Source organism: Varanus komodoensis, unplaced genomic scaffold, assembly GCF_004798865.1.
Source record: "Varanus komodoensis strain SLA01 unplaced genomic scaffold, ASM479886v1 scaffold5, whole genome shotgun sequence".
NCBI lineage: Eukaryota > Metazoa > Chordata > Lepidosauria > Squamata > Varanidae > Varanus > Varanus komodoensis.
In genome coordinates, this window is record NW_025336087.1 from 28,502,159 (window position 1) to 28,523,421 (window position 21,263).

General features: G+C 40.3%; 1 protein-coding gene across 7 annotated transcripts in view; it reads right to left on the reverse strand.

Annotated features, from left to right (window-relative positions):
• Positions 1-20,875, reverse strand: part of PJA2 (praja ring finger ubiquitin ligase 2) — a 65,952-nt gene extending 45,077 nt beyond the window's left edge. For 3 of the 7 annotated variants that reach the window (XR_006416271.1, XR_006416272.1, XM_044446185.1), the window contains exons 1-3: positions 20,787-20,874; positions 4,656-4,856; positions 2,118-3,165 (exon numbers count right to left, since the gene is read on the reverse strand). Coding sequence is in view for 4 of the 7 variants with exons in the window: in XM_044446185.1 (XP_044302120.1) it covers positions 2,118-3,165; positions 4,656-4,854 (1,247 nt within the window). In the remaining 3 variants the exon portion in view is untranslated. Of the gene's footprint in view, positions 1-2,117; positions 3,166-4,655; positions 4,857-20,045; positions 20,142-20,661 lie in introns of those variants that run through there. The other 4 variants (XR_006416273.1, XM_044446188.1, XM_044446186.1 and 1 more) reach the window with 4 other exon arrangements.
• Positions 20,876-21,263: the final 388 nt, after the last annotated feature.

Below are 21,263 nucleotides of genomic sequence, written 5' to 3' on the forward strand. Positions count from 1 at the left end.
TTCAGCTTATTTTCCATATATAATCATCAACTGCCCTTAACAGGTGTGAACGTGGAATAGTTTAATATTCTGATTTCTGATCAATTATAGTTCTTTACCGTTTTAGAAAAAAGGAAAGATCAATGCACTATATACAAAATCATCCTCAGGTGACAAGCTTTGATTTGAGACATTTGTGCAATCTCTTATTCTGTAACCCTATCTATAGTTACCTGGGCCATATATCTGAGCAGACATAAGATTGCACTGTTAGTCTGTAGTCACAACCAAAATCACTCAGCTTGGTCTACATCTGGGTTTATAGAAAAAGAAAGCAAGCTACAAGTAAGAGCTTGTAAGAGGTTACAGGAAGGTTCTATTCCAAAGCAAAATAGAGAGACAATAATGTGTAGATCAAATAGCTGGTCAAAGTAATATCTATTTATTTTTGAGATATACATTTGATCATAGGGGAGTTGCCATAAAATGTCTGAAATTTCAGGGATGGGTTGAAAGCAGAACAAGAGAGACATCTGCATGGCCATTCATGCACTGGTTTATAGTAATCCTTACAAAATCCTGATTTTCACATCAACCTTCCTAATAAAGCAACTCTTATTTGGCTTGAGACATGTTTAAGCCCAATGCAAAAAACCTAACCCCTCTTAAAATGGTTAGATTGCTTTTTCCTGACCAAGTTAATGGACAACGGGCAAATATGGGTGAGTTTTCTTCAGCCATATGTTTGTGACTGTTTTGTTCAAAATAATTTAGCTAAGAAGTTATATGTTGCATCCCAATAGGTTTTCTGGCATTGTATTTTATTCAGTTGTTCCAACAGTTCAGAGATAAATATGATGAAATACTTCCATCTGTTCTTTATTCCCACTTGCAAAGTAGCACATGGTTGTAACATCAGAGTACTTCAATTAAAACAACAACAACAAAACCCCCAGAAGAATGAATGTGCATGGAGCTGATAGCTTGATGGAACAGACTGGATGAATATTCAGAGTTGGTGAATATAATTTTTTCTCCCAGAAACATTAGGTTGATAAAGGCAACTATATCTCGTATTGCAGAAAATAAAGTTTCTCCTGTGTAGCAGCTCCTAAGCAGTTTAAGGCTTTACGTTTCATCAAATATCATTCTGTATCACTCTTTTAGTTATTCTTTTTCTTTCCCCTGTTAATGTCCTATTTGGAAATATGGTACTACTGTAAAAATTGGAACATTTTAATTACATTCAAAATCCAAAGTCCTCTTCCTAATTATACCACAGCAACACTTTTGAGGGAATGATTAAGAGCTCAGTTGGAATGTTGCCAAATTAGAGAACCCTTATGGATACCTCTGTTATTATTTCTTCTTTTTCTGAAATGTTTGAACAATTAACTTTGTATCACAAAATACATTTAACATTATAGAAATACATTTACGATTTAATGAAGGGGTATGTGTGTGTGTACATTTCACAGCTGCTTTTCAATCTGATCCAGGCTGTCAATTCTCTGTAAATATTTTTAATATTCTAAAGTTATGAAGCTATGGGACACTTGACTTATTAAAAATTAAAACTGAGAAAACTGCAGAGTACCCTACAGTTTTTTCCAATTTTTTAAAGTGTACCCCCTTTTTTTCTAGAGTATTTGAACAAATCAGTTTCTATCTCAGTTTCAGGGCTCTATCTAGCCCTATTCAAGTGTTGCAAAACTAAGCAAAATAGACATGTGGGAAGGGGAGGCACACTAGCCCAATCCCCTTTTTCATACTGGGTTATAAAAGTTTTCAAAGTTTATGTTTCCGTGCATGGAGGTAAGAACAGTGAAAAGATTATACTTTTAAAATAAGGGCCTGTTGCAATTGTAAGAGGAATTGAAGTGGGGGATTTTTTGTTTTTTCTTGTGTCAAGGCATATTGGACTAGGTAGCTAATTCATGCTCCCAGTCCAATCTATACATATGTGGCAGAAAACATAATAGTATCAGATTCTGAGTAGCACACAGGTATTTACAAGTGGATTACTACATCCAAACACATGCTTTACTACCAAGTAGCAATGTTATTGCAAAATTACCCATCCATTTTCATTGTTGCTCTTAAATTGAAGTATGTGAAATCTTTGCAGAAATTCTTACCTGTCTTCATCTTCATCTTTGATGGAAGACAGATTTCTGCCACAGTCTTCAAATTCATCCCAGAAAGCACTATCATCTGCTTTACTTTTGTCTTGAAGGATTCCATTTTGTTTCCTTAGTTCACTTTTTATTTTATTTTGAACTCCTTCATAATCTCTTGGGTCAAAAAACATACTAGAGTTGTTCTTTTCTTTGCTGTGTTTCCAGATACATTCCACATTGTGCTGTTGGACATCCACATTCTCACTCCACTTTGTAGTACTACTCTTTTTGTCCTCTTCATTTGTAATAGAGTGGTTCCTGTCCAACTGGCTCACAGAATGTTGTTTTCTAACTTTGGGCCTTACTACCAGTTCAGATGAATTTTCTTGATCAGTCTTGGTACTAGTACTTAATGCATTACAAATCCCTACCTGTGTCCTAATTGTAGAATCAGGTGCATTTTTTTGCTGATCCATGTCACAACTGGTACAAAGGATATTTTTTATTGGAGATACTTCTTCACTAGATGTTTTCAGAAGTGACTTATTTTGGTGAGCAATATCTGATTCTATGCTAGAGCATCTCTTGAAAGGCACTGGTCTTAGGTCTTCAAAACTTTTACTTGATGCATTATGGCCAAAACTGGACAGGTGTGGTCGCATATCACTATAGGATTCTACTCCTTTGTCCAACTCAGAAAGCATAGTGTCCAGTGTCTCTTGAAAAATGCCTGCTTCTTCTTTACCTAATGAAATATGTTGGTCAGCCTCTTCTTCTCCATCACTGCTATCTGGCTCGTAAGAGTCAATGTTTACAAAAGCAATTCCATTTTGGCCATTAAGGTTTGTGTGCTCTCCAGAAGCATACTCTGCACAACTATTAGAATTTACATTGTTACCCACAGTTTGGCTGTCTCCCAAATTGTAACATGCTGGAGAAAATGTAGATGTATCTGTGTTGATTGCTTGGCTTGGTTCAGCTTGACTAATGGGGTGCTTCGATCCAACATTTGCTAACAATGGTATGTCTGCCAAAGTAGAACATACTTGGGCTGGTGGACTGGAACCTTTATTTAAAAAGTGTAAAGAAAGCATATGTTGGAATGATCAGACTGGATATGAAGTTATTTATCAAGGCACACATGGTAAAACTTGCATCTGTTCATGTTCAACCCCACCTAGGCTATTCTTCATTAAAATGCTTTCAAGTAATTTGATGTCATATTTAACAGCCATTTTGATGAATATGCACTGACAGAACTTTAATTATTCAAGCAATGCAGAAAGAAGTGTTTATCAATATTATGAAAAGGAAAATAAAAACCACTCATTTCTAGAATGGAATATCTTGAAGTTCTGCCTTAATATTACTTTGCCTTTTAAAACACTGTACTGATATAGCTGTTGATATGTCACATTTTGAGTACTTCAGTGACAACCCAGAAAGTGTTTAATTATGCTGTAAAATTATTATGTACTTCTGATCCATCATGCAGTATTAAAAATTATATGCCTAAATCAGAAGCTTTATCCAGCCACTTAACCTTCCAGTCAAAGGAAGATTATTTCGCTATAACATCTTCAGAAGAGAGATACAATTTTTCATTAGGAATATTAAAAAAAATCACACAAGATTATGAGTGTGTCTTAGGCAATGCTTCTTTAATGATACCATCCCTGAGGCAAGTTATTTCACTGACTGATTTTGTTTGGTTCTAGAATTCCCTTCCACTGTCTCTTCAGCAAACTTCCTTTTATTATTTTTTTTAGAAAGAATCATTGGGAAGACTTGATATTGCAGTTATATTTGGTTTCTGCTACCAAATGTTTTATTGTTGTAGTTTTAATTTGTTTATTGTTATATAAATTTTACATGGTGTGAGACACCATGCAAGCATTTCGTTAAGAGGCAGGACAAAAATGTGCTAAATAAATACGATTTGGCTGTCCCTACAATATTACCGATCCAAGCCAATAGTTTACTATGAGGGGGTCCTTTGGGATAATATGATTTTAAAATTTATTTTATCTCACATTTCTTAAAACATGGACACTATTACTGTTCTCTGAAATAAAGAAATCTAGTGACAGGCTGGAAGATGACTGAATATAGACTAGTGGATATATCAATTGAAACAAAACTGCAAAGAACCATTAACAAAAGACCATTTTCATATCACAACTCCTGTCTAAAGTCATGTACTTTGGAATCCCCAAACATATTCATTTCTATGCATTCCACTGTTTGCAAGTATAATGAAAGACCTAGTATACTAATATCTTAGTTCTATGATCAAACATTATATAAAACTGCCAATAATAACACAAATCTAGTGTCAGGGCTGAGCTTTTGATCAAAGTTTTTGATTATCTCTTATTTTAATTATGTTCATAGGAACTTGGAGATATACAAAAGTAAAAACACTTTATCCATATTATGCTAATTGTACAACTGACTCTCCCTCTGTGCAGCTGTGTTGGACCAGCCCACTCTTATTATTTCAAATGCTTTCTCTTAAGAAGACAAAGTTTCAATTTACAATTATGTGACACGCACACAAAGAACTTTCTTTCTGAACATCATCTAATTCTAATCCTTCACATTCTCCATCGTGTTGGCTCGAATTTCTCTCTTGGTTCGTCAAAGATGGTCTAAAACTGACATAGGCATGCCTTCTTCCATATCTTCTGCCTGTAATTGTCTGATACCCTCCTGCTGGTTTAGGCCATGTGGGCTTTCCAGCTTCCTGACCCATTGCTGCAAGAGAGAGGAGAAAAAATGGAATACTAAACATATAAGGATTTTAAAAAGTGAATTGCTGTATTAATGATCATGCAAAAAACATTTTTGTTCAAACAAGCTAGACTTCCCAGCATCAGCATGTCCTTAGGCAGTAAAATAAACACGGAGAAGGGTGAAAAATGGTGTTTTGGGAGGAGCGGAGGAGACTGGGGAATACATGGTATTCTAAAACTGCTCTAATTTCCTTCCCTCTCCACTGGCAATGTCCCACCTAGAATGGCGAAAAAGTCATCTAGCAAAAATGCAGAGTGGAAGACTGTGAAGGCAATGATCAACGCTGCTGCTGTTCTTTGTCTGCAATGGATGTTCGTAAGGTTCCAAGTTGGTGGCCTTATGGGCACCTAAACAGGACTGTGCCCTTGATGTATTACATTGTGACTGGGTTTGAATGACACCCACAATGAGCCATGGCACCAGGTTTATTTCATTACGTATTTGATACATTTATCTGTATCAAATAGATCTATCATCAAACAGATACAGATAAATGTACAAATGTACCATCAAATATATACAGATAAATATAAATGTCCATATTGAATAAATTTACTATGCAGTTTACAATGAAATTAAAACATTAGATGCATTATGATACATATCAAAATAGAACTGAAGCACATAACTGGTAGAACAACTTGTGTAAATATAATAAAAACACTAGATCCTTTAAAATTATAGAACATAGAATTACAAACAGACTAGGTAGCACACTCACTCAGGGAAAGCCTGGGTAAAGAAATCTGTCTTTCATTAGCACATAAAATATGATCCATTTACAGACTCCTGAATATTAATGGGGGAGATAATTCCACAAGGGAGGGTCCCACCATGGAGAGACCTGCCTCCTGGTTGCTGGAAGGAGGTAATCTGCAGGTCAGCAAGACCCCCTCTGATGATATTAATGATATTTGGGAAGGCAATCTGCCACATAAATTACACCAACAGTAAAACCTTGTACTTTGTTTGGTACCTAATAGCTGGCCAGTACCGTTGCATCACCACCGCTTCAATAGGTATACAGCTAGGGACTCTGTTCAGTATCCTGGCTACTGCATTCTGCACCAGCTATAGCTTTGGGATGAAATGCAAGGGAAGAAAGTATATCACTCTAATCTAAATCTGAGTTGACCAATGCTTGGTATACAGTGACCAGGCTATCCCAGTCCAGCACAGGGCATAGCAGACATACCAACCTGAGTTGGTAATAGGTGCTCCTTGCCACAAGAACCATTTGGGCCTCTAATGACAAAGATGAATTCAGGAGCACCTCTAAACTATGAGGCAATTCTTTCCAGGGGACTGCAACGCCATCTAGAACAGGCAAACCTCTCAAATCCCATAACTGGGAACCGCCCATTCATAGTCTCCATCCTGTGAGGATTCATTCTCAGTCTGATGGCCCTCATAGCTGCATCCTGGCCCTGTTATGCTTGATGTTATAGAGAAACAGAATTTATACATGCAACCCCTACTTCTTGTGTCATGCAAACCTGACAAATGTTCACATTACATAAAATCATGGTATATAGCGGGCTCTTTAACCCTCATGTCACCACAACTTGCCAGGTTAACACAAAACCTGGGGTATGCATATTCGAAATTGCGGTTGCCCACACCCTGCAATAACTTAGCCATGCAATCCAAAGAGTAACATCACTCCTTTCCAGTACTGTACATGAACATAAAAAGGTGTAAACAGCAATAACAGCACCCCATGAATCTTTTTATTTTTTTGAAGGACTGACACCTTAGAGGGAAATTACAATGACCCGCATGCTAACTAGTTTTCACTACTTCAGATGGCAGCTTCCCCAACACCTTTTGCATGTAGCAGCAAGCCAAAAATGGAGGGGCAGCAGTCCAAGGAGGCAGGACGAACTAGCATAACTTTTAAAATTAAAATTAGGGTTAACAAGGTATCACTCAGACACATCCTTGGTGTCTGCTGTCCCTATCTTTCTAAAAATGTGCTTTTAAAATATTTTTATTAGATTTATATCCCACCATTTTTCTTTGAAAAAACTCAAAGCAGCTTACATCTTTCTCCTCCTGCTGCTCTCAATCTTTCCCCAAGAACAACCACCCTGGTTGGGCTCTGTGACTGGACCAAAGTCACCCAGCTGGCTCCATGGCTAAGTAGGGACTAGAACCCAGATCACCTGAGTCCCAGTCCCATGCTCTTAATCACTATACCACACTGGCTAAAAATACAACCTTTGGGTAGTTAGAAGCTGAGTACCAGGCTTCAGACTTCTGCTTTCATTCCTCACAATGCCTCTTGCCCTAGCAAGGCAAGAGGAAGAGCTGCTGAAAACTGGTGCTATGCTTTCCAGCCACTGGTCACAACTCTCATTTAAAATAAAGGGTACAGGCAAGCCACCCACTTAGTAAAGCTTGGAAAACTAGGATGAGAAATGGTAAGCAAATTGGGCAACAGTAGTGCATAACCTGGTGGGTAGGGGGAAGAGAGGGAGAGAGAATTTTAAGTGGATTTTGGTTCTAATAGTATGACATGGTCCTCAGGGACAGAAAACTGGATTCTGAGGAGGAAATTTGTGTTCTGAGGTTCAAATTCCACTATGCCTGATATTCAGGATACTGATGAGTTATCTTGCAGCCTCACCAGTTTTTGTGAAGTGGGTGGTTCTTTTTCTTTACTCTCTATACTCATTGCAACAGACACTGTAGGAGTTGGCATCCCATGGCAGCCATTTTGTGACAGCTCCCTTGATACTATTGATGGCTCACCCTGGCTAAGATTCCATTAGCAAATGCATCAAAGGATGCTTCACATTAGGATTTCATGGTTTTATTCTAGCACCCAGTCTCACATAACTGGGCCTCTTAAAGAGTAAAGTTTTCGAAGTACAGTGCCACAGAAATCTTGTAATACTTAACATTCTGGAAAATACCTGTGCCAAGATTTAGAGTGGTAAATAGCTGATAGAGGCTTTAGGGGCAAAATAGGAGAGTGTAAATAAAGGGAAGACATAAAGGGATTAGAGTTATAAGCATTAACAGGCATAAACAAATGTTATCAGGCCAGGAACAAATAGAAAACACTGAGTCTCCCAACTAAAATACAAATATTTTTGAGATAATTGATTAAATTGTTACTGATGTATCAGTTGTAAATTATTATGGGCAAGGATGTTGTCTCACATGGATGCTTTTGTAGCTAGAAATCCAGTTTTGAGACCAGTTTTGCTCTTACAGATTTAGGAAAGTTTGATATTTCCATTAAAATGAATTAATGTAAGCAGAGAAACATGTGAAAATGCTTAACATGAATAAAAGACAGACTAATGTTCAAAAAGATCAATTTCCCATGAGAGAATTCACCATATTTGCTAAATATGGGAAGAATGGTAAGATGCCATGTTTACTATGCTGTTTTACTGTTCATAAGCCGTGTTTCTAGAAATGTATCTTCGATTTTTGTTTGTCTAAGTACTGTGCACTTAGTGTTTATTCTATATTAGAAATCTACCTGAAATAAGCAAAAGAGAGAAAAGACAAATCTCAGCTGCATTTTCTCAGTTGATACCTTACATTAAATGTGAACAGTTAGCTGGTGGGCCTGGACTTACGTAAATATTATAATTCTATCTCATAAAAGCCCTGAGCAAGGACAAATATGTCACATACAGCAAGCAGTATGCATGAGTCACCGCTTTTTTGTTACTGGACAGGAGTGCAAAATAATTTTCTAATATCTATTATAACAGTAAAACTCACATTGACAAAAACTATTGTTAACCGCAGCAATGCTTACAGCTTCCTATGTTCCTTTCGTAAGTTAGAATTGATAAACCAGCCCATTAATCTCTTTTTCTTACTTGACATTTGGCAGACTTACAAATGTGACATACTACCAGTTAAAACCCGGACACTGCCTTGCTGAATCATACCATTTGAATTCTGTATTCTGTTCCTGACAGAGGCTGCTCTGATGTCTCTGGAAGTTGACAAACTGGCCACAAATGTATTCTCTATCCCGTGTTTCCCTTTCAGTATCTGGTACTCAAAGGTATATTGCCTCTTGACTCAGAGACTGTAATGCTATCATGGTTAATAGCCAACTGGCATAGCCATTCCTCATGAAGTTATCCTTCTAAATAGCTATCCGTCTATTTAAGCTAGTAGCCTTCAACATAGCCTTCAGAGCAATACAACAGTGGAACCAGATGCCTAGAGAGATGGTGGGCTCCCCCATACTGGAGACATTCAAAAAGAAACTGGGCGGCCATCTGAGTGGGATGGTGTAATGTGGTGTCCTGCAACAGCAGGGGGTTGGAATTGATGACCTTCATGGCCCCTTCTCCTACTATTCTATGATACCTTTGCAATGAACTCCATAGATTAAAGCTATATTATACAAAATAAAAATAAACAGTATTACACTATATGAAATCTGTGTTTATTTGTCATTATCAGTAGTATATTTACTTTATATTTTAATATTTATTTATTTGAGAAGCCACAAAATTCAACTATATGCTGTACAGGTTTTGATTGTTGGTTTTGAAAAGAAGTTTAAAATCATGGCCTGCCTGCCTGAATACTTATGATCTTCTGTTCCTTCATTAGGTGCTCCTGTATCTAACATGAGGTTCCTTTCTCTTTTATCAGCATTCAGTAGACTAAGCTGCAGAAAGAATTTTCCCTTATGAACTGTACGCAGGATACCATCTATCAATTTCTGAGGTAAAAGAAAATATACTGGAATAGTAAATTTTTTTTAGGAAAAAAGGGAATAATCAGCATTTAAGCAGGAACATATAGGTTAAGTATGTGGGTTATGTCCGTGCAGGTCATGTTGCCTGGTTGCCATAACTTCTATCAATCTACATTATTAATTAAAATTAAATACAGAACTATGTTCCTCTTAACATTTGCCCTACCACATTTTACCTTTTGCAGGAAGGCCAAGCTGTGTTACTGCCTATAATGTCTATCAGAAGTCAGTCCAGTGAGTTCAACTAGATTTACTCCAAGGTAAGTATGCAGAACTGTTAATTCATGACAGATGTGTTCTCTGCAGTAAACTTTTGATAAAAGCTCACTCACTAATGAGTGACATAATTCATCTTATATTACAGTTTGAATACTATATAAGTGGATTATGTCTAAACTAGACACGTAACTTTGAGGAAATACAGCTAGATCCATTTCTTTCAATCAATGAAAAAGAGAACAGTTGACCAGGAAAATGGCTAGCTCTCCCAATGGCCATCAGAACACACTGAGGCTCCAGCTTCATATTGCACCAATCCCCTCTATGGTATCCTGTTTCCTTGCTATAACATTCTAATTGTGTTATGGTTATCATTACCATAGCACTGTGTTAGAATATTTATTTTTCATAAAGAAGGTCCAAGATTCAATCACTGGCATCTTCGGGTGGGTTGAAGAAATGCCTGAAACCCTGGTGCTAGTCAATATCAACAATACTGGGCTAGATTAATCAATAGTCTGACTTGGTGTAAGTATATTTCTAAACAAGATTTCTAAATTATAACTCCAAACAAGACTGAAATCCACAATTTTAGGTGGATTTCTGAATTCCAGCATGGAAGCAAAATTTGTTTATTGATAACCATAGCTTGCTTGATTTAAATGTCACAGAAAGCAAGCAATGAAAGCCGATAAACTGAATCCTGACAAAGGTGAGGGGAAGGTTATGGACAGAAGTGTAGGTAGCTCTCATGTTCAGGAATGAGGTGTACAGCTCACATTTCTCTTGAAACAAGAAGTATGCAGTTTAGGATTACTCCTTAATCCAGTTTTGTCACTGGCTACCCATGTGACTCTAGTGATTCAGAATGCATTCTTTTAGTTTCACATAGTTCACCAATTACAACTGTTTCTAGATAGGGATAGACTAGCCACAGTTGTCCATGTTTTGGTACAGCCCATTTGTAATGGCCTAGAAGAGGACTCAAAAGTTTAAGTAGTGCAGAACACAGCTACCGGAACAACAGGTGAAGCCAGATGGGATCATATAACATTGACTCAAAGGTAGCTACGTTGCCTATTTGCTTCCAGGGCCAATTCAGATTACTGGTGCTTACTTGTTAATCAGCTAGGGACTCAGCTACCTTAATAGTTTCTCTGTGGAACATCTTATCCATCAGTATTACAATCATTTGAGCACCAGGTCAAAATCTCTTTGACCAGGTAACTTAGCTTGTCTGTTTTTTAATGTTTACTACCTTAATTGCTGCTTTATTACTGTACTGTATTGTTTTTATCACATTTTTGGCTGCATGACCACCTTGTTATGAGTTACCACCCTGGTATCTTTTGGTTAAGGACAGTTTATAAATGTTGATTTTAAATGGTTACCAGATAGAAATCAGGATGTAGCTGGAAAAAAATAACCTGACAAGAGGAATGCATGTGCAAGTCCAGAATGTTCTATAATAGTTATTAGTTATCATATCTGAACAGGGTCTTGTTCATGAAAATGCATTTCTTTAAAATGTCTGATATATAAAAATATTTCTCCCCTGATCTTCCAGATGTATTCTAAGCAAGTCTTTTATGGCAGAATAGCTACTGCAAATCAGCAGGGACTAGCTAGAAAAGATGACGATTTCATTCATATTCTCCCAGTAGCTTTCTTCCCACCATTTCCTTAATCCATCTGATCTATCATTTTACTTGTCTGTGAAATCTGTGTGATTCCAATCACATGATTTTAATTAGTACCTTCTAAACAAAGTTAGTTGATAATTCTTATATAGTTAAGTGTGCTCATACCTTTCTTCTATAGTAATACATTTCTCCAGAGATCTATAGAAGGCAAATCCACATTTTCTTAAAAGCAAACTTTTAATTTTTTTATTTCTATTTTTTTTCTATTTTGATTTCCTAAAAGCAGTCTTTCCTGTCTAGAGTTTATACTGATTTTCTATGCATTAACTACATCATTTTAAAAACAATTCAATAATGTTTGTTATAAACAGAAATGTTAGTGCACTTGGTGCTTTTGCAAGAGAAGCTATAATCTATAAATGCTAAGGCAAGGCATAACTTAAAAATGCTGGGTAGAATCTTTACTGCAATGCCAATGAATTAAGCCCTAAGTAACTACGCTGCATAGCAAATTTGTTGATGGTCATAGAGATTTTATTCTGAAAAACTAAATATATACATAAAGGCCATCCTTAGAGGGTATTTCAGGATCATTTCCTTTACATTGTGGGTCTATCCAGTAAATGAATAGATTACATACCACATTTATGTTGCCCTGGTTCAGAAGTAGATGCCCCAGGAAGAGGAACTACTGAGAAGTCGCTGTTGCTATGGCTTGGCTGTGATCTTTTGAAAGCTGAAATCTTTGCTGATACTATGATCTGGACAGAGGTAGTCTGACTTCAGTCATTCACATTCTGGTAATCTCTAAAATAGATTAGTTCAATGTGCTTTTCTAGGTGGGGCTGCCCTTGAAGACAGTTTGGAAGTTGCAGCTTTTAAAAACTGCAGTCACCAAACTAATAACCGATACCAGATGGTTTGAACATGTACCTTCCATTCTGACACATTTGCATTGGCTTCCTATCTCCTTCTGAGCATAATTCAAGGTGCTCACTTTAACCGATAAAGTCCTATGCAGTTTGGGACCACAATACCTGATAAAATGCCTCTGGCAACCCCAATGTACCTGATACAAATCTTTCCCATAAATCTCGAATTCATTGTCCCTTCTGATTTCTTGAATGAGAGTCTACCTACAAGATTCAGTTAAACTTGTATGACTTCCTTTAGGCCACTGGTCAATATCTACTTAGTATCTAAAGTGAATTGGTCAGTAATGTGGGTTTTCTGGAAAATTCTGAACTGAAAACTATTTTGGGAGGTTTTTCACTGCCCTTAAATTTTGGAATTCGGATTTAATGTGTTTATTTGACCTACATTAAGTCACCAAGAAATTAAAAGTGTATCATGTTAATTATGCATGTTGTAGAATTATCTGTGAAGTTCTTCCAATAGCTTGAAGTAGTTGAATGGAAATACTTGATTAAAAACAATCCTGAATAGAAGACAGCTAGACAGCAATTTTGTGATCTCTGGAAGGGGCCCCCAAAAGCCATAAAGCAGATAAAGAATTGCCTGCTCTTAGTAGATGAAAAGTATCCGCAGAAGCCTCCACAATGTGGTTGTGGTAGGTCCTCAGCCAGTGATACTCAGTCATTGAAGATTACAAAAATGCAGTGTCGCAGGAACATTTACTGGGCATATTAGGGGAGACTGCGGATTTGCAGGATTCAGTGTCCTTCCATGGTCCTAGAACAAGGGAGTAACTATACCAGCCCTAGCGCTACAGTGGCTAATTTCCCTCCAATTAAAATAAATGGGAAATAATTCTTTTAAAGGAAAACACCATAAAGGGGGAAAAGAAAAGCACTGCTCCTTCCTCCTTTCTGCTTCAAGAATAGCAGGGTTTCGGAAGGGGTAATTCCTATACTTTCAGATATTCTGTCTGTACTGGTACAATTGCTTTGGCTTCAGTGTTATAGTCAAACATGCAAAAAAAAAAAAATTCAATAGCATATACTTCTCTGAGATATGAAAAAGAAAGCATTGAAAATTCTTTACATACTATTTTTAGCATGTCTGAATAACTGTGTACAATCCTATGCATGTTTAGAAATTAAAAAGTCCCGCATGCTGGGAATTGTAAGAGATTTTCACTTTTCTTTAGAAAGACACAGGATTGTGCCCTAAGTACATATGCTTTCTCAGTCAAGCGAAAAACATTCTTAGATTTAAAATTTTCAGTTGCTCAGGTTGAATAATATTGCATTTATTTTATTTCTAATTAATTTTAGGAAACAATGTATTTCTAAAAGTGGAAAATTTCCTGCAGAAATGTAATGGGAAATTTTCTTGTATGTCTTGGCACTGGGATTCTGACAAAAAATTTAAGACTACGTAAATACGTATCCAATATAGCAAGATATATGTTCTTAAGCAAGAGTGTATATCTCAATACAGATTGATTATGCTGCTATTGTTATGCATCCTGGCTTTCTAAATTTAATGAACAATGCCAAAGTTCAGTGATAGATCCAATGTTTGTATGAAAAATGTTCCTGGTTCAGTTGGATGCTCCAAGTAGGACTGGAAAAGACTCCTAAATGAAAGTCTGGATAGTCACTGATGGCAAGTATAGACAGTGCTGACCTGGACTGATGAAACAACTGATGGGATACAAGACAAGTTTGTTTGCTCAAAAATGGGGTTCTGGCTGCTGTTTTTTAAATCCATAGGAATACTGGATCAGTTCACTCATGCAATACTAAACATATGGCAATGGAAGGAGCTTTCAACTTCTCTGCTCTGAACAGACCCTTCTCTCTCTCCCCCTCCCCACAGATCCTTCCTCATGCACTTTTTGCAATTTGACCTCATCAGTCCCAGCTCACCACCACTGACTTCCTCTAGTTTATCACAGTATAGATCAAGGATGGGCTCCACCCCTTTCTAAAATTAGAATCTGAGTTTACTGCTTGTGACAACCATTTCTGTCTTCCATTTTTCTTCCCACTAGGAAAGGGCTACCTGACCTTCTTTTAGAGATAGTTCCTGGGAAACTGTACGATGGTGCTGATGATGAGGTTCATGATTCTGGCAGTGCCCAGAAACACTTTTCAAAATCAGCAGCTTGTGATCCTTCTTCTGACATACTCAAAATTTGCTTTATTTAAACTTTAGGCTAAAGTAGTATACATTTCCTAGAGAACTGCTCAAAGCTACAGTGAGCGAAGAATGCTATGATCCTCTTTGTATTCCTATTACTCCTCTCATGTCAGAATACATGAGTAACATACAGGTGAAAGTATTTCCCTAACCCCACAAGTGAAGATGGTAATTTTCACCATAAGGCCCTACATTTCATGATCTCAGCATGGCTAAGAATGTCCTCAACAATATGCCAATACCATCTTAAACATCACAAATATAAGAAATCTTATCTTCCTATACTTGTGATGCAGCTCTGGAATTCTCCTTGCTAAGGATCTTATAAAATGCTGCAAGCCCTTTGAGAGGTGCTCCTCCCGCGCGCGCGCGCGCGCGCGCGCGCGCGCGCGAGAGAGAGAGAGAGAGAGAGAGAGAGAGAGAGAGAGAGAGAGATTAGCTGGGTTTTATGCATTAAATGGTAGAATGATAAAGAACAGTTGCAGCTCTCCAGATAATTCTCAATATCCTAACCCAGCACACCCAAACATGGGGGATGATGAGAGTTGTAGGCAAAACATTTAGAATTGCACAAGCTACCCACCTCTACTTCAGAAACACTGTTAGATAAACTTCTCCAAGCACATTAATATTGGAGGATTTAACACCTCTCTGAATAATTAAATCCCCTAGACCCACTCTCAGCTTTTTAAAAAATCAGACCACAAAACCAAATCCAATATTACATTAGCAGGCCTTTTATTAGAGCAATTATTTTTTAAAGTCAGTTTCATCTTAATTCTTCCTTAGAACCTCTAGAGGAGAACACACAAGGATTCCCTTCATTGCAGCTTTTCCATAACTAATTTGCAACACTTAGCCAAATAAATTCTTGATGCAAGGCAGTCCAATAAACATTCTTGGCATAGGAAACCCCATAACAAATGTGAATCTATTCATATACTGCTTAAAGGAAATACTTTAGTTATACATCAGAGATGGGGAACATGCTGCCCTTCTAGATGTTAATGAACTGCAGTTCCCATTATACCCACCACTGACTGCATGGCTAGGGTTGATGAGAACTGCAGACCAACAACTTCTGGAGTGCTACCAATAGTTATTCATTATACATGAAACCACTCATTTGATAATCCCTGATATCTAATAAATATTTTAGTTTGTTTTACGATAGCTAAGTATCTTGGAGCACAATGCTAACAGGCAGCTTTTATACAGATCAAATAAATAAAATTCTGATTAGTTCCAGTTTATATAAATCAATGCTGATTCATGTTGAGTACTACTTGTAGGTCAGTGAGGAGATCTTTCTGGAAGATGTTGTATTGGATTTTTTTTCCAGAAAAGTTTCATATGTAAATAAAGTTTGCATAGCATTCTTTGCACTGGAAATTTTCAGAAGCCCAATAGAATGATCTAATTTAGCATGTTTATATTACTTGTATTTAGTAAACAGCAATTCTAAGAATGTACAACATGTTAATTTTTGTCCAGTTCTTTTCCCCAATATTTGACCTAAAATATTTGAAAGGGGACATTAAAGTATATTTAGAGTACATTGCTATGCTTGTTTACTCAGAAAATGGTCCAGCTCCTAGCATGACTGGCTGGGGAATGCTGGAAGTTGTAGAATTTCCCCCTCCCACCCATGATTTAATGTTACATTATGTAGAAACAGTTACTGGAATATTTGTAAAATTTAAATGCAGTAGCATTTACTTCCCTTACATTGTTTGAGTGTAACAAAAAACAAATGTAAAGGAAAAAAACAAAAAGTGTTGATACACTAGCAAAACTTTCTCCACCATTGAGATACATCACACTACAATGCCCACTATTCCTCAGTAAACACGTGTGCCAATGAATTATGGGAGTTGTAGTAATACTCATAAGGATATCCTGGCAGCCATTCATCTATTGCCATAGAATTCAATTTTCTTCACTAAGGCTGCTGAAGCACCTTTGGTTTTGATGTTACTGCTTATCAGTTCTATTTCACACCAAGATATGTATTTATATTTCAATGGCAATGACTTCTCCAGCATACCAGATAGGAATAATCACCTGTAAAACTAATTAGAACTGTCATGAATTTGGAAGGAACCAGCTTGGGGAAGGCTATTTATTTCAGAGTATACCCAAATCAGCATTCATTCATTCATTCATTCATATCCCACCTTGCCTCCAAGGAACCTAAAGAAGCATGCATGATTGTCTTCTTCTCTCCATTTTATCCTTGCAATAGCCCTGCTAGGTACCGTATTTTTCGCTCTGTAAGATGCACTTTTTTCCCCTTCAAAAGTAAGGGGAAATGTCTGTGCGTCTTATAGAGCGAATGTGTGTGTGCCCGACGCCCGGGATGCTGTCGGCCCGCCTGCACCACGTGGCACCACCTGGCTGGCACGCGCTGCTCCGCCCCCCCCCCGGCGCAGTTGAGAGCTGTGCCACTCAGGGGGAGTGGTGCGGAGGAGGAGGAGCCGTGGGCTTTAACCCGCCGGCCACACGGAGAGACGGACTGCTCACCCCCACCGCCTGGGAAGACCTGCCGCGGCGGAGAAGGAGCTGTGGGCTGAAGACCTGCCGCCGCCACCGCACTGCCCGGAAGACCATCGCCAGCATGCTGCCGGCCCAGCTGCACCACACCTGGCCGGCACGCGCTCGGCGCGTCCTGCTCCGCCCCCCCCCTCCGCCAGCGCAGGTGAGAGCTGTTAATCACAGGTCGGTGTGTGCTTTCAAATGGCAACCCATCTTTTAATGAAGCCCATGGGGAAGTGATGGGGAATGTGCCTGTGATTATCAGGAAGCTTTCCATAGATCTCTCCTCTAAAAACTAGGTGCGTCTTATGGTCAGGTGCGTCTTATAGAGCAAAAAATACGGTAAGTTACATTGACAGTCAGTGACCTGTCCAAAATCACCCAATGACCTTCAAGGCCAAGAGGGGTTAGAGCCTAGCATGCAGAAATGATAATTAAAGTAATATACCTGTTGTTTTCACAAGCATGCATCCCCCCCATTTAATATAGCCATTTGTCATCTAAAATAGCAATGAGAATATCAAAATTTTTCTCTCAATAACATGCAGATCTCTGCTTATCATGTAGACGTACCCCTTTAATATACATGAACATAAATTCTTTTTTATTACAAAGTGAATGATGGGCTGAGAAGAGAAACTACTACATTCATACAACCCAACAGGTCATCCCTAAGTTATAAACCATGATAGTTTATCTTATGTGTACCCATGTCTGATTTTGAAGCAAGTGCTAGACTAAACATTAGTTGTTAGTTTTGATAGGCTGAGAGCATGTGGGTTTGCATGACACTTTTAACCTAGGGTGGTTTATAAGCCTTAAAGTTAGTCCAGTCCCCACACTGTGCACAACAAACACTGGGGCACAGTAGGGGCCCTGACGCACCTCCTCCTTCAGTCCTCTGGCTGGTATACTGTAATGGAAGTGGGGCAGAGATGACAGCAGTCCAAAAGTGCCTAAGCAGCACTCAGAGGCAGCTGTCAGATGTTTCCTCCTGCTAATCCCAGCAGGAAGGGTCTGGCTGGCACTCCATCTCTCCTGAGGCCAGCAATGCAAGGGGTGAGCCACATTCTGCTCAGCCTCTTCTCAACGAAGTTGCGCAGAAAGCAGCTTGTCCCCTGCCTGCCATTGAAGCTGCTTGGCAGCAGCAGGCATGCTGTGCTTGGCCTCCTATCAAGGGGACCAAACACAGTGTTACCATCCCCATCACATCATGGGGCTTAAGTGACCAGTGCACTGCAGACACCAGAAGTGCGCCATCTGCATTAAGCATGTACAGGGTAGATCACATCACGCTCAGCCCCAGAAGGGTACAACAAAGTTCATCCTGTCCCTGCTTGGCAAACTAACAGCTCAGCTACTGACACAGCAGCCCAGGGCGTATTCTTCTGACTATCCGCCAAAGAAGGCCAGAAGAACAAGCCTCCCTGCCTGTTGACATGATCATGGCAGCAGGCAGTGGGGGAATGAACCAAATTCTGCTGAGTCTCCACCAGAGGAGGCTCAACAGAATGCACCTCCATTGCTCAACAAACCAGTCTCCATACTGAGCAAAGGTGAAAAGATAAGCTAGGCCTTCTCAAGAGATAGTCCAGCAGAATGCAATCATACACCTCCACTGCTCACCATAGTCAATGCAGGGAAAAGTGAGTGTTTTGTTGCAAAGAAAAGGTAGCATTTGTCCTTTACAAGAGACCCCCCCAGACCATGGCTTTCTCCTGCTTGCCACTGTGGTCAACCTGCAGACCACAGCTTGGTGGCTTTGCAGGCCTAAAAAAGCTACCTTATTAGGTTCAGACTGCACTAGACCACTGTGGCTTCAAAACCTTGGTGGCTTAGCATGCCATGAAAACCCAGTCACTGTGATTTAGTAAGAAAGGGTACTGATTTCTCTGAGTACCACCCACACTAAGCCATGTAACTTCCTAGAGCTTCCTGGAAAAAGGATAGGATACAAAGAGGAAAATTAGCTGATTAACATGTTATCAAACATAAAGAGATACAAACAAAAATACATGAGAAAAAACTGAAGGAAGGAAAGCATCAGCTTTGGATGGAAGAAAAGAGATCTTGAAAATGTACTATGTATTTAATGTTATAGACACCACTTCAGAAGAAACTGAGGACCAAACTAGATGTGACAGAGCAATTGTACATATGCCTTTTTTTGGACAAAGCTCAACCAGTATCATCAAAGATCTGCTAAAACAAATTTGCATGCTATCTGGTTGAGTAACTGAGTGTACAAGAACGTTTTTAGCTCATTCTTGATGCTGGTTCAAACCAAACTAGATGTGAAAAAGCAGCCAAGTGTATTCCACAGACACATCTGTCCTGTTCACAAATAAAATGAGGTAGATGGTCTATACTTTACACAAAAAGGAGTGTGTAGGAAAGGGAAATAAAATCCATTCCTTGATTTAAACAATTTGCTTCCTGATCAGCTTGCTTCTAGCTTAGGAAGGATCAGAATGCAACAAGGCAAAGATAAGAAGGGGCAGGTGATGTGTTTTATTTATCTTTATTATCAAGCCTAAGATGTTCACAACCCCAACACCTTTATATATGAATGGAGCAAGTGTGCAAAACTGTCTGACCCATCTAATTTGGTTCCCAATTACTCCTGACGAGATGACCTACAGCTCGAAACCCTTTAGCCTTTAATATGTGGTGCCGAGCACTTCTGCAGTTCCTTCCCTTTATTTGTGGAAAAGGAAAATAATTAAAAAGAAAAACAGCACACCCATCAATTAACTACAATCTCAAACATTCCAAATTCCAATACATAATGAAATGTGCGGTGTGGGGGGAAGGGGGAAACTTGCAGCAACAGGATCATAGTGCCCGTGCAAGTCTCACAGGCCACAAGAAATAACACCTGCCAAAGGCTGACAAACGAACCTCACTGCACCACTCTCACGTGTCCTCCTGCACAGCCTGCACCCACTTGAACCGCACGTGAAGAAACAGACTCGCGTCTCCTCCACCCAATAGACGCAAACGGGCTGCTCACCCAACTCGTCCCGCCCCCGCCCGCGCATCACCGAGCTGCTACTCCTCCCTGCCCGCCCGCACCACCTTCGTCCCCTCCCTCCAAGAAACAGGCTCCGCACAACTCCCCGCAGCCGCATTACAGCCCAATCAGGCCCTCTCGCCTGGGCGCTCCCCGGCCCTACTCCGACCCCGGGGCCGAACTCTGCGTATCCAAGCCCGGCTGGAGCGGATCCCACCGCCTCGGAGAGCAAGGGGTCGACCGCAGAGCCCCGGCGCCTCAGCTGGGCCGCGGCGGCCCACGCGACGCAGGGGCGAGCCGCTCCGGCGGTGCGCGCGGCCTGCTCCCCTCCCCCACCACAGGCCTCGGCTCCGAGAACAAGGCGGGGGGGGGGGGGCGAGCCAGCGCCAGCGGGGCCTCCCGGCCCGCCCCCGGCCTCCCCTGAGCGCCCCGCGCCGGCAGGGGCGCCTCCGGGCCCACCCCGCGCTCAGCCTTCCGCAGCCAAGGGTCCGACGCAGGACTCACCCGCTTCCCTAAGCCAAAGGCCGACAGGAGAGCGGCAGCCGCGGCACGCACAGGCTCAGGACGAAGAGGGAGCGCAGCCAATCCCGTCCCGCGGCCTCGCGGCGCCGGCCAATCCCGCCTCTCACCTATCAGACAGGAGCCGGTCAACGGGAAAACCGGGGCGGAGGCTGGCTGTGCGCGCCCGGTGCCGTGCGGGGTGCGGGCTCTGTCAGCGAGCTCCCCACGCACGTTTCATCCGAGCCAGTCCGCATCCACCCCATGCGGCTCCACCCCCCTCAGAGCGTTGCACAGCCGCAGCCCGTCCTCGCTTCCTTGCAGGGCTGTGGAAACCGCTCCCACACCAAAAGTTACGCGTGCGGCGCGACGGACGCAGTCCCCGGCAGGCAGAATTCAACCTGTCAAAATGCAGGCGGCCCCACCACCAGAGCAAGCTAAGCAACGGGATATATGCAACACAGCACCTCTCTGCTGGAATTAGCAATCCCCTATAATTGCTAAAGCGGGTATGAACAACCACTAGGAAAGCTTTCCTCAGTGGGATGCTTAGGACTGCGACTCCCATCAGCCCCGACAACATGGCTAATAGTAAATGATGCTGGGAG